We start from the raw sequence: 12,734 nt of genomic DNA on the forward strand, positions 1-12,734 counted from the left end.
GCTTCAATTAGGCCACAATACACACACACACACACATTATATATTACTAATAAAACATAATCTTGTGCTTTGTAGCAAGGCCAGTATCATATTGCTTTAGTTAGAAAAACCATAGGAAAAGTGTTTAACACATGATTGCCATTACTTTACTTAAGATGAATTCTGCTCGTAGAGAAGAAAGAAATGTAAGAAACCATTCTCAGATTCTCCCCCATCAGTTCCCAGTAGAATGCAGCAGTCATAACCTTCACCGAACGCCATATTCCAGAGTTCGCAACATAGCACGGTAAAAAGCCTAATGCCGCGCAGGAACTGACAGAGCGAAAATGATGTAGCAACACAGCGTTTTCCCAGGAGTTTTGCTTTCAGCAGTGAGCAATATAAATGCAACATCTGAGGTGAAAAAAGTGAATAGCACAACATGATCACAGAGCCGGGGCAGACATAGCGCCGCATTGCCCCCTACAGGATGAATTACATTTATAAAGTCCACTGTGTTCCAGTTTTGAATTGAGCTCATGCAAGAGTATTAGGGATCTGTTGGAACAATCATAATTCACTTGAGTACCTCTGCCTCACAGTAGAATTACTTGAGACCTTGCAACTAGTATAATAGAAGGTCATTACCAGCAGAAAATATGGCATTCAACCTCTATTATAATAATGTACACACATTTCTGCATATGCATAACAGCAGTATGGCCAAAAGTAAATGCATGTGAACAGCAATTTCTCAAAACATAAGGTCAAACACAGGGCAGAGGAAATCATGCAGAATGAAGTAGTCTTCCCACCGAGCGAGTTTGCCAAGTACACAGATAGATGCAGTTCATGATATGAGAACAGAGTGGTGGTGCCAAACTGTGCAACATTTACTAAGGAAGTAAAATCCATTTTTATAGTTTGTCAAATGTAAATTAGCTGTTCGGTTTACATTGTTCATGTCACTTCCACTCACCCTGGAACAGTCAATAAGATAGAATGCTTTACTGGCACATGTGTCTACTCCTTCTGTCCAATTGGAAGGCATGGGGGGTTGCTAAGACTGATTTTCTATACTCTGGCCTGGTGGACAGATGTATAGAAGGCCAACCTATATTGTGACAGGGACAACTCTGGGAAGCTGTAGCCAAACACATTTAAGGTAGCAGTGACAGGCAGTCTAGGCTAAGTTCTTCAGAGGGGTGAGAGTGTAAAGGGTCCACAATGAGGTCACACAATGGGAGTCACAAATTACACTTAGACAGGATGTATACAAATACAGTTATTTAATTATGGCCAAACACACTATAAGAAAAATTAACACAAGCAGGTAGAATTATCAACCAATACCATCAAACTAAAATACATATATACAGTCACAGGTTCAAGTGCATAATACAAATCAAAATACTCCTGCAAGGGAATGAATAGGTGAGTATCACACACAAAAAGGTCCACAGAGATGATCCGTAACTAATATTGTCCAACCCTAAGTTGCCTGGGGCCTTGTGACCATTGTTCAGGATACAAAGACACAGAACTCAGGAGGCAGGAGAAACTTTAGGTAGGGTCTCTGGGGTCAAGTGATGGATTCTTAGAGCCAGGGTTAAATATAGACAAGTGCCCAAAATTACCCCCAACAGTCAGAAGTCTTGCCAAGGCAAGTAATGGCAAAGCCAATAGTGTTAGAATAAAGGTTATTATAGGTCCATTGACTTATAATGGGAGTGAATGGGTATGTTAAAAGCTCAGTAACTTACCCCTCTCAATCGGAATCTTCCCAAGACTTTCCAGAACAAAGGAAGGGTGTCCTAGCTTGCTTTTCTCACTGAATTCCGGGGTCTTCAATTTTCACGGGTTGCAGGTTCGAGTGATTCTCCGGTAAGGATCTTTTGCGGGTGCAAGGACTCTTGATGAAGAAATGCAGAAACAAACGATGCAGCACCATACTCGTGACTGGAGGCAGGTCAGAAAAGCAGGTTTCGGACCGTGCACTCTGCGCACAGCGATGCAGCAGGACTCAGTAGCCACGGTCAGACTTTCCGGTCTTTCTCGGGTCCCCTTACAGTGGCAGCTGAGGGTGTACCAAGTTTCAGGTGGAAACTCGGAATGGCAATGAAGATAAACCGGTAGCCCAAAAACAAAGCTGGTCAGCCACAGCACGATTCCCAGGCACTTTCGATGGCAGTTTGTGTGCTGGGCACCGAGTAGGCTTCGGGAATGGATGGTCCCTCCACTCCTGGGGCCGTAGCACCTTCGCAGGCCTACTGAAGATCACGAGACAGACAGGGCTCCACTAGGACTGCAGCAGAAGTTGGTTGCCAGGCCTCCTTCAGACAGGTTACAGGTTTCTTTGCGGGTCTTCTCAGCTGAACGGATTCTTAGCTCCTTCAGGTTCTTCAAGGATCTCTGAGAAATGCATGCAGGGGCCCTCTTCTTATCCTAAAAGCCAGGTAGGAGTCGAAACATTTACTAGCCAATAGCAGAACTAGCCCACACACACACCCCACAGTGGTCCAATCAGGACCACTGGCGGGAACACTCATGCATACCACTCAGACACACAGAAACCAGGATGTGTATTTGGGTCAGACTGACCTAGCCCACATCCTGCCTGAAAACACACAAAGCCCTCCAGTAGCCTGCCAAAAGCTGCTGCTTTCCTGGGCACTGTAAGTCCTTATAAGGATCTCTCTGGTCTCTGAGGCCAGGAAGAAGGCTAAACAACAAGATGCAAAAAGAATGGGCGAAAAACCTTGTGGCACGGCCATGTTTGACCAGTAGCCACAGTAAGTAGCCAATCGTGGTAAACGCGGTTAAGCTAAAACGAAATTCCCCAAAAAGTGGGGAAAAGTCACTGCTGCCACCAGTCCATCTTTTAAGCACCTCTAGAACAACCAAATAATCCTTTCAGTGTTAGTCTAGGGCAAGACAAAAATTAACCCCATTGCACTGCAGTGTAAGCTGCAGTGTGCAATGATAAAAAAGTTACCGCAAGTCATACAAAAGTAACCACAAGTAGCAACATAGTCACAAGACTAAGGGAAACACTGTTTCCCAGTACTGATAGCCTTAAGGACATATCCGTTTCCCCATATCATGTGAGCAAAGGCCAGTACAGTGAATCTTAAGGCTGCACTGTACTGCAAAAAGTACAGGTCATATTGAAAAATAAAAGCAAAAAGTTTGGGGGTTCCATAAAGATGGAAGGAAAGATGCAGTAAATAGAATCTTTCCTAACAGAGGTCCAGTGACATCACTGAGCAATGAGCAAACCAGCCTGCCTCATGTTTAGAATAAGCCAATCAAATGTAATTGATGCCTAGTGTCATGCTTACTGGCCAATTCTAATAGAGAGAATAGTTACAAATGTATTAATTTTACATTTGAGAATATGATATAAGTATGTACTCACTCTATTAGTATTTGAATGAATGCCTGTTAGATGTTTCCCTGCCTTGCAGTCTATTGCAATACATTATTTTGGTTCCTGTATCTGGTACATCACATCTTTTGGCTCTTCTTGGATTATTTTATTGGCATCAGAAGGGACTTGCCATACACTTGTGAAGCCCTTTTTTTGATTTTTTACTAAGAATACAATCATGTGGGTAATCCATCTGAGGTAGGTTGGTGTGCTAAACATACCCCCTTTCAACAATCATTATTCCAAAAACATTTTTGTACACCTGTGTCCTGTTGTATCAGTATCATGATCTGCAGCTTCTGTGTTCCAGTGTAACAGAAAATGATCGGAGGACACGGGTATGATATGGCATTTGTAACGCGCCTATACACAAGTGTTTCAAGGCCCGACGAGGCAGGGAGGGGGGAACAAGGGGAAGACAGACAACGATCCTACTAGGACAGGTGTCATTCAGATCGCGCAAGTGCCCTGTTTGACAGCTGCTGGGACAGAAAAGTCACTGCAGCACAAAGACTACATTTAAGTCTGCACCTCTGTTCCAAAACCATAACAAATATGCTAAAATATCACATGTAGGCATAGAGCTTTGGAAAGGGCTGCTGTCCCGACAGGGCTGAAAAGGGTTCTTCCTTATGGTCATGAAGGTTCAAAAGTGAATCAAAGAAGTAGTGGAAGAACTCTATTTTAAAGTTAAGAAGCCACAGGGAATTGCAGTAAAGCAAGCCCAATCCTTGCCTTTAAGTCGAGCGAACCTTGCATTCTGATGTCATACCTAGAGTGTCTTGTCCTGTAGGAAGTGGAGGGGATAGGAAGGAAAGAAAATCAAACAGACAAGCAAGATGAAGGAACCCTTCCTCAAGCCCCCATGTTCTGTCTGACTGCCCTAACCCTGACCCTCTCTTAGCCTGAAGCTTCAAAGTTTCCCTCAAAGGACCTCTGTTGTGCTCAGGGAATCTCCTGGTGGGAGCTATAATGCCTGGCAGGTATGAGTTAGCCATGCTCCCAGAGAGTCAACAGGGGCAGACATTCTGCCTTTTGTCTCATTCACTAAAACACAGACATTCAGGCTGCCTTAAATCCACATACTCTCATAGTTGATCTGAGTTCACATGGTTGACACTAGTATGATCCGAATCTGATGTGCATTTAATAATTATGTGAACTGCCAGTCACAATACAGTTTTTAGATTTCTCTGCCACCAGGTAATAGTTAATCATAAGTATTATAGTAGTTTTAATCAGTGGTGGTGAAGTTAGTGGAGCCTCTGCATGCAGGAGCCTTGTGCTCCAGCAGTTGCCAGACAGCCATTTGTGAATATTGAAGCTGCTTTGTGCCACTGGAGAGCAGGTGCTGCAGCTCCGTCAGGAGACTAGTGCATTTATGCACATGTGTACACTAAATATTGGCATGCAGTTTTAGGAAAGAGGGTCTGTTTAGCAGAAGGCCACATTTGCAAAAATATGATATGATATGGTATGTCATTTATAACACAGCTGTACACAAGTGTTTCTAGGTGCGACAAGACAAGGGATTGAAACAGAGGGAGAACAAGACAAACGATCTTTCTAGGCCTTGTTTCATTCACTTTGTGCAAGTGCGACAAGGCAAATTGCAGGGGAAGGCAGAGGGGGAAGTGCCAGGGAGAGGGATGGGGGAAGTGTAATCAGGGCAGCAATTGCTCTGAGCTAGTGCAGCCAGGGCATCGCGGCTCTGGGTATGTGCAAGGAGGCAGGGTATTACCTGAATCATTTTATGGTTAGGAAAAATCAAAAGGCTAGGTCATCTATACCCTTGCCAGATGCCAGTCCTTCACAGTTTGACTTTCATGAACTGAAAAGGAGAATGATTGTAGTATCATACATGGAAGTACACACGTATTAGTGAACTGATTGATACACACTTACAAAGATTGTATTTGGGGCTTCTACCGCATATAAAATAAACTATAAAAATAAAGTGTGTGATAAGTTCACCTGCTTAGAGTAATTGTTGCATACAGCCTTGCAAATTGTAAAACATTATGTGAAGTAGAACGTTTGAAATTGTAGAACAAACCCAAATGTTTTTGTGCCAAACAAGCAGACCTTAAAATAAGGCCTGCAACATTTGATCAGCTCTCTGCTGTCTTTCCACTGATATGGCCTAGAGGAAAAGAAACATTAAACAATGGCACAAGGATGTGAGAAGGCAAACTCCATTAACAAATCCAGCACAGTACAAACAAGTAAGATAAGGTTATCCTTTCAAGATACCAATATCATCCAATGGTAAAGCTTGTGCACTTAGGTTCTCCTGTTTCTAAGTAGGCTATCTAATCACAGCACAAACCTAATTTATTATTCTCTTCATTATTAGTGGCTACCCAGGTGTTACAACCCTCATTCCGAGAACCAAGCTCTAAACCTGCACTATACTGTTAATTTCTACAAATAACATTTGCTCACGCAGGTATTCTTGTTTTGGAGCACAATAGAAGTTACTATCTACTGTGCAACAAAAGTATATAGTCTCAAGATTATGTTCCGCAGAGACAGGAAAGGCTAACTCTCCCTTAATGTGATAAGGAAGTGTGATCTGACATAAAAAACACAAATCTATGTAACAAGCTGATGTTTTTATTGCAAATGGTCAATAAAAGCATTGTGAATATGTGACATAAGTCATGTTGTGTAAAATCACAAACTGCGTCTACGACAGAGAATTCTGAATGCATGGTTTTATTACGTGATACATTCAGATTTTAGTTATCAACAACAGCCCAACAATGCACCCATGGCCTCTGCAAAACACTATTTTATTTCTTAACATGTTATTTATGTGTTTTAAATATCACTGACTCACAAGGTTTGAAGCACACTATTGGAAGGGGCTTTCCTCGTTACGTAATCCAAAGAAAATACCAAATGTTATCCAAAAGGAATGTACCCTGTGCAAGAAATAACACTGTTTTATTGGACCAAACAGCAGGAGAGAAATTCAGGCGGTCATATGGAACTGAACTGGGTGAAGCATTCTCACCTCCACCCATCACGGGCTCCAATATGTATGCAACAAAATCACAAATGAGCATACACTTCATTAGGGCCATTTTTGGGGTGGTTTGAAACAAATGATTGGACACGCGTCATCAGGCCCCTAAATAACCCAATACATTAGTTACCTTTGGGTAAACACATTCCCTGGAACAAAAATCACAACACTCCTTCATGATGTCATGACCCTTCACAAACCAATCCTCAATTACATCACCATGTGCTGACCAGCAGAAAGACTCTCAATTTGGATTAGCTGGCTCAGCTCATAATACAACGGGATAACTGGATGAAAGCTGATTGGACCCTGGTGTTTAGAGACAGTGTGAGGCGAGACCATCCTACTGAACCCAACCAATAGAATGCCCGTCAGACATCAGCAAGGTCAAGGATATTGTTGCAACCCTGGAACACCAAAACCTATCCTCCTATTGGTTTACTGCACTCCTCGCCCCCCTGCACCTGCTCAGCCATTGCACCTCCCCAGCTCTCTTCCCACAACATGTTGCCAATTGTTTTCAGAAATAACCTGTGAGGTACCATGAAGCCACCACTGCTGGAACCATGAAGGCACCATTGCTTGAAGTGAATTTAGTCTATTATATTCATTCTACCATTGAAATGTCGCCTTTGTCTGTCTCCACACGGCACTTTGGACTTCTGATTATCGTCTGAGAACGCTCCAGCTGGATTGTGTTACCATGAGAATCTCATTCCTTGCAACATTAATTGACACCACTTGGTATCCTCTGCTGTCCTGACTTTGCGACTCTAGTTGTCGTGCCCCACAGTAAAATTAGAAACACAGCTAAAATTAAAAGTGCAGCCTTTCAACATGGGCTGTTTACCAATGCATGTTCTACCTTGGGCCTACAAAAACATGGCCATCCTACTGTTCACATATTACTCATAAAACCCCCTACCAGTCTATCGCATTGAGCCCAAAGCCCACCCTCACCCATGTGCCCTTACCCTATCCCTATATAAATGCCACACCCACTACTCAACAATATTAGAGCTACAAACACTGCCATATAACACAAATTCTCTGGCTCATGTGTTGCTCTGCCCAGCGCCAGCTCCCTGGCATGTGATACACTGAAGTACCCTACTACTGGAACGTGACCCTTATGCCACTGCTTCACTCACGTAGCTTATACATGCCCCTTTAGCCCTGCTGACTCTCTCCCTTCAGAACACAGTGATGCTTATTTTACTTAACCAGCTAACTCATTAACAGAGTAACCAATGCCACACTCTCCCCCTCCCCTGTCTATGCCACTGTCCGACACTCATAAATGCATGAGGGCAGCATGGGGCAATGATTGTGCTGCTAAATGTCAATACCTAAATGCCATGGTCACATTTGTTTTTTTTTTCAAAATTGAGTGCATCTGGAAAGTATTGTATTCGTATTTTGTAGAGAAGCCCATTTTATTTTAATTCAGTCCATTCCAGTTGTTTGTTGTTTTTTTTTGTTCTAAAAGGTTTTGGTGATAGCACAGGTATAATATCTGTATGAGATATTTTGTTTAAACCTCGGATTGTCCATAGTGTCTCCATTTCTTTGGTGTGAATCACATGCTTTTGTTCACAGAACTGCAGCCCTGCTTTTCAGCATGATGCTATAGATAGGGATTCCAGTTCACTGAAATTCAAGAGGAAACAGGAGTTGCATTGTGCAGCAGCAGAACACATTTGAGCCCTGGCCCTCCAATGAAGTTGCAGGATAATGTCTCATGGCCTTTGAAGCTGCTGTGTGACATAATTTACGGGGAATAAACTAGAATATGCAGAAATGTAACTATTGTTACATAAGCAGACAAAAGGTGCTGAGTGGGACACCCCTTTGTCCCAACTTTACACCCTCAACAGTGTACTATTGGATGCTAGGAATGGGGAAAGGGGAGGGGCAGAGATGGGAATTACAGAAAGGAAACATGCTTGTACAAGCCATAATGCTTCAGTTCCTGACCCATGAGTCTCAAGAGCATTGCATGGGGTGCACAGTAGGACACCTGGAGTAGCAGCTGTTATTCCTGATGAGTCCCCAAGTGGTTATCAGTGACCAAAGGGAACTCCAGCGATGCATTTTACTTAAAGTACCAGTTTGACATTGCAAGAGACATGCTGACGTGCATCAATTCTCTAGCCACTCCCCCATAAGCACAAGCTAATATCTGAAAATGGCACACATCTTTTGAGTTTTAGTGAAGACACCATGGCCATAGACTTCAGAGGCTTCTGAGAAGATTCAACAGTCCACATTACCAAAGGCCCTGACAAGTCATGAAGCAGCCCCAATATTGCTCATGCTACTCAGTTCACAATATATCTTTAAACATACCTGAGTAACTGTACCTGCATACACCTGGGTATGTGGGCCATTGCTCATTGGGATTTGGGATTTGTGTTGTTAGGGAGAATTCTCTGTTTAGGCTGAATTTCCTAACCTAGTGAGTCCCCCAGCAGCTTTGCTGGATTTCTGGAGTTTGTTTTTTTCCATCCTGCCAAGAGTGAGACTCTTTTTCTCCCACTCTTGGACATGAATGTGTGTAACTCCTTTGAATGTCAATGTGTTCTATGGGCTATGGGGTCTTTTACTCGATAGGGTCTCATATGTTTTGCTATGTGTGTTACACTGCACCCTACGTGCCGTAACACTGGGGCGTCCTAGCGGACCTCCACCATAGACTCCATACCCGGGGACTGACTACTGTCTCCCCGGACATGTAAAGTCACCATTGGCTTTACTAGACCTAAATTTACTAACAGAACTAGTACAAACCATCCTATAGTGGGCGTACTAGTAGGGGTAATTCGATTACTCCTAGGTCTGTTATTCGAAGGGGCACTGTCCCGTCCCCCCTCGTCGAGTTTTGGCTGGTGGCAGTGGAAAATACTTGTTATGTTTGACCCCGAACATAACCCTATGGGATTCTTCCCATTGTTGGAGATTGGTACTTTTTCTCGTTAATCTCTAACATACCATCAGTTTACTTATCTTAAATAAGTTTACCGGATTGTATTTTCTGCCAGAACTCGGTTTTAAAATGGCGTCTGTGTTCGTCTCTGTGACTCCTAAACCAAAGGTTGAGCCCTTTGTTCCACTTTTGGCGGGCTCTGTACAGAGACCCTCCAAAGTGGTGCCATTCTGTCTGGGTTACCACAGAGGTGTGGGAGGGGGTTTAGGCATCCTGGACCGAGTTGCCTTGCCAACTCCGGTCGCACTCTGGTGTGATTGGCCCAAGTGGTGAGCCTCCCCGCTCACCTCTTAGCATGTGTTGATTGACAGCTAGGCTGAATGAATAGGGTTTTCTGCATAAAAGCAGGGCTTTTGGGACTGGATCTTGAGAAGTCGCCACAGGACCTAAGAATCCGACGAGGGTAACGCTGAGCCGACCTGCACGACGACACCTCCGGTGGAGCCCTGCAGGACCGACTCACCACTTCCCGACGACAGAGGAGATCTCCCTGCCGGAGAGTCTCTTCCCCTGACTGGTGGGAACAACCAGTCCCCTTTGCTTTTTCTTCGCTCCAGGACGCAGTGGTCGAATTGCCCGTGCAGAGCACCTCGGCAACCAAATAGCCACTACCCCTGCACCGTGACCAAAAGGTGGTGCCTTGTGAGGGAGCACTCCACGGCTGGTCTCTTCCCTGGTGGTGCACCGGACTTCACTTTTCTTCGACGACGAGATCATCTCTACTCTTGGCAAAGATCCGACGTGCATCCACCACCAGGAACAACTGCACCCGCCGGAGCTGTCTCTCCACAAACAAGGTACCGTGTCCACCTGGCTTCCCTTTCTGCCGGATCGAGTGTGGTGTCTTAATCCTCACCTTTCCTTTGGGTCGCCTCCAAGCTTTCTTTAGCGTGTTGTTCTGAACTGGTCCAATCTTCCGATAACAATTTGCTACAAAGACTCGAACGGATTTCCACTAAGAGACTTTTTGGGACATATCGCCTTGCCTCTCTCCGAGTGGGCCTGGCCTCTGAACTTTATGATCTATCGTGGTTCTTGTCTTCTTGCCTTGCATTTTCCCGTGAAGTATTGAGCTGTGTTGATTTCGTAACCTGCTTATTTTTCTCTCCCGTCCTAACCAATACTAGAGTGCAATCTAGGTTGAAGCATACACCTCTGTCTGCAAATAAGTGATGCTGGTAGAACCTAGACTTGTCGAACTATTGTTAGGGGGATTGATCTGTTTCCTTCGTAGAGTAATTGTAATTGAAGTGTTTGCCGGGATAGTGGCAGAGTGTTTTCTATAGATGTGTCGTTATAAATAAATACCTTTATATCTTTACACCGAAGCCTTGTTGCGTGTTTGCTTGTCTTACTGTGTAGAATTGCCCTATATTGTATACTCCACATACTGCCTAACTCTTCGTGAGGGAAGTCTGACTGCTCAGCCACAGCTACCAAGTGAATCTGTGTGGTACAGACTGCTACCAAGTAGGTTTACTGCCAAACACCTGTAATCCTAAATCTTTTGCAGTGGTCCCAGAGGGAACTGCACAGGTTTCCGCCTAACATGTGTATCATTTCATAACCATTCTCACTATTCCCTGTTTGATTTCCTTGGTCCTCACCCCATAGACAATGGGGTTCAGGACAGGAGGCAAAAGAAAGTGAAGTACGTTGAGCAGGATGGGGATATCTGGTGCTATTTCCTTCTCCATCTTGTTTGTAAAAATCAAAACAAGCAGAACGGAATAAAAAAAAGTGATTAAAATGAAATGGGAGCTGCATGTACTGAAGGCCTTTGGCACGGCCCCCTCTGCCTGAAGATTCCACATGGAGCGCAGGATCAGGTAGTAAGACACTCCAATAAAGAAGAGGTCAATTCCAAGCACGGTAAAGGCAATGACCATCTGGTAGACCTTGTTGAGTGTCCTGTCACTGCACGCAAGGGCCGACACTGAAACATTGGAACATATGCAATTGTCAATAACCTTTGCAGAGCAGTAATGGAGTCTCGACGCCAACACTGGCACTGGTAATGCTAGAAGAGTATTCCTGGACAAGATAAAAACCAGAGCTTTAGCAACAAAGCTATTGGTGATGATGGAATTGTACCTCAGGGGGATGCAGATGGCAATGTAGCGGTCATAGGCCATGAACAAGAATGTGCAAGATTCCATGGCTATGAAACAGTTCATGATGTACATCTGAAGGAAGCAGCTTGGCAAGTCAATGGCTTTCAGATTGAAGCAGAGGATGCCCAGGATTTTAGGGGTTATGGTTGTGCACAGAACCAGATCAGAGAACGCAAGAAAGCACAAGAAGAAGTACATGGGTTCATGAAGGTGCTGCTCCTTCCCTATGGCTAAAATGATTGTGATATTGGCAACAATGGCTACAAAGAAAAGAAGGGCCAGAGGAACGGAGAGCCAATGCTGCCAGCTTTGTATGCTCTGAGTCGGAAAGCAAATCAGCACAAAGTGTGAAATTTGATAAGATGAGGTGGTGTTGGCAGACAGCATAGTCAGACGGCCAGTGCATTGGCATCTGCAGAAGGAATCTGAAAGACATAAGCCATTAAAAGTGATTAGTTTCCCAATTAGCTTGCCAATCTAAAGAATGCTGTGCCGATGACAGTCACCAGAAAATGCATGTGGTGCAACACATCTGCCAACGTGGTGGACATGTGCAATATTTATATCTTCAAATATCTGCATCAATGAACATCAGTATAAGAGAGCTTTGAGGAAGTGGTGAATATAAAGCTACAGGCAATGTGCAAAGATGTAGGACTTCTGAAAAAGATTCTTCATCAGACAATCAGCACAAAACAAAACCAGGGATTATCAGGTACTAAACAGAGGTGTGCATATATGTTCTCCCAAAGAGCTTTATCAAAAACAAACAAAAAAAAACATATATTGAATAACCTGCGGGGAATGTGATGCTGTCAATTTATAAGCAGTTATCAACAGTGCAACGTGTTTAAATCTCTCTCGGTCTGGCCCGATCCACTCTTTCTTCATTCTGAAGCCATAGAAATAAATCGATTGTTATTCATAGATAGATCATATTGGGCCCCATCAAAAGTCTGGTGGTAAACCGGCGCAATTACTGCCGGGCACTAATAGCCTTACCGCTGGCTTGTGCGGCAGAACCAGCGCCACATCATTATCTGGCGTGAACGCACCCCCACCACCGGCAGAAATGCTATTAGTGCCCAGCGGTAACTGCACCTGAATAAGGGCTACTGCCAAGAAAGCAGCGCTAATAGCACTACTGCTGGCGAACCCGCTGCTATTAGCTGCAGCGGAAATTGTGTCACCGCC

At 44.1% G+C, this 12,734-nt stretch overlaps 1 protein-coding gene across 1 annotated transcript; it reads right to left on the reverse strand.

The window, feature by feature from the left end:
• Window positions 1–10,982: 10,982 nt before the first annotated feature.
• LOC138528187 (olfactory receptor 56A4-like) lies at window positions 10,983–11,927 on the reverse strand. Its single transcript, XM_069639639.1, has one exon. It carries the CDS (start codon window positions 11,925–11,927, stop codon window positions 10,983–10,985), a length of 945 nt encoding a protein of 314 aa, XP_069495740.1.
• Window positions 11,928–12,734: the final 807 nt, after the last annotated feature.

This window comes from Ambystoma mexicanum, chromosome 7q (assembly GCF_040938575.1).
Source record: "Ambystoma mexicanum isolate Mex_15411 chromosome 7q, UKY_AmexF1_1, whole genome shotgun sequence".
Classification (NCBI taxonomy): Eukaryota; Metazoa; Chordata; class Amphibia; order Caudata; family Ambystomatidae; genus Ambystoma; species Ambystoma mexicanum.

Excerpts from the sequence above, each read along its gene's own strand:
- LOC138528187 (XM_069639639.1), bottom strand. The coding sequence starts at position 11,927 with ATGCTGTCTGCCAACACCACCTCATCTTATCAAATTTCACACTTTGTG.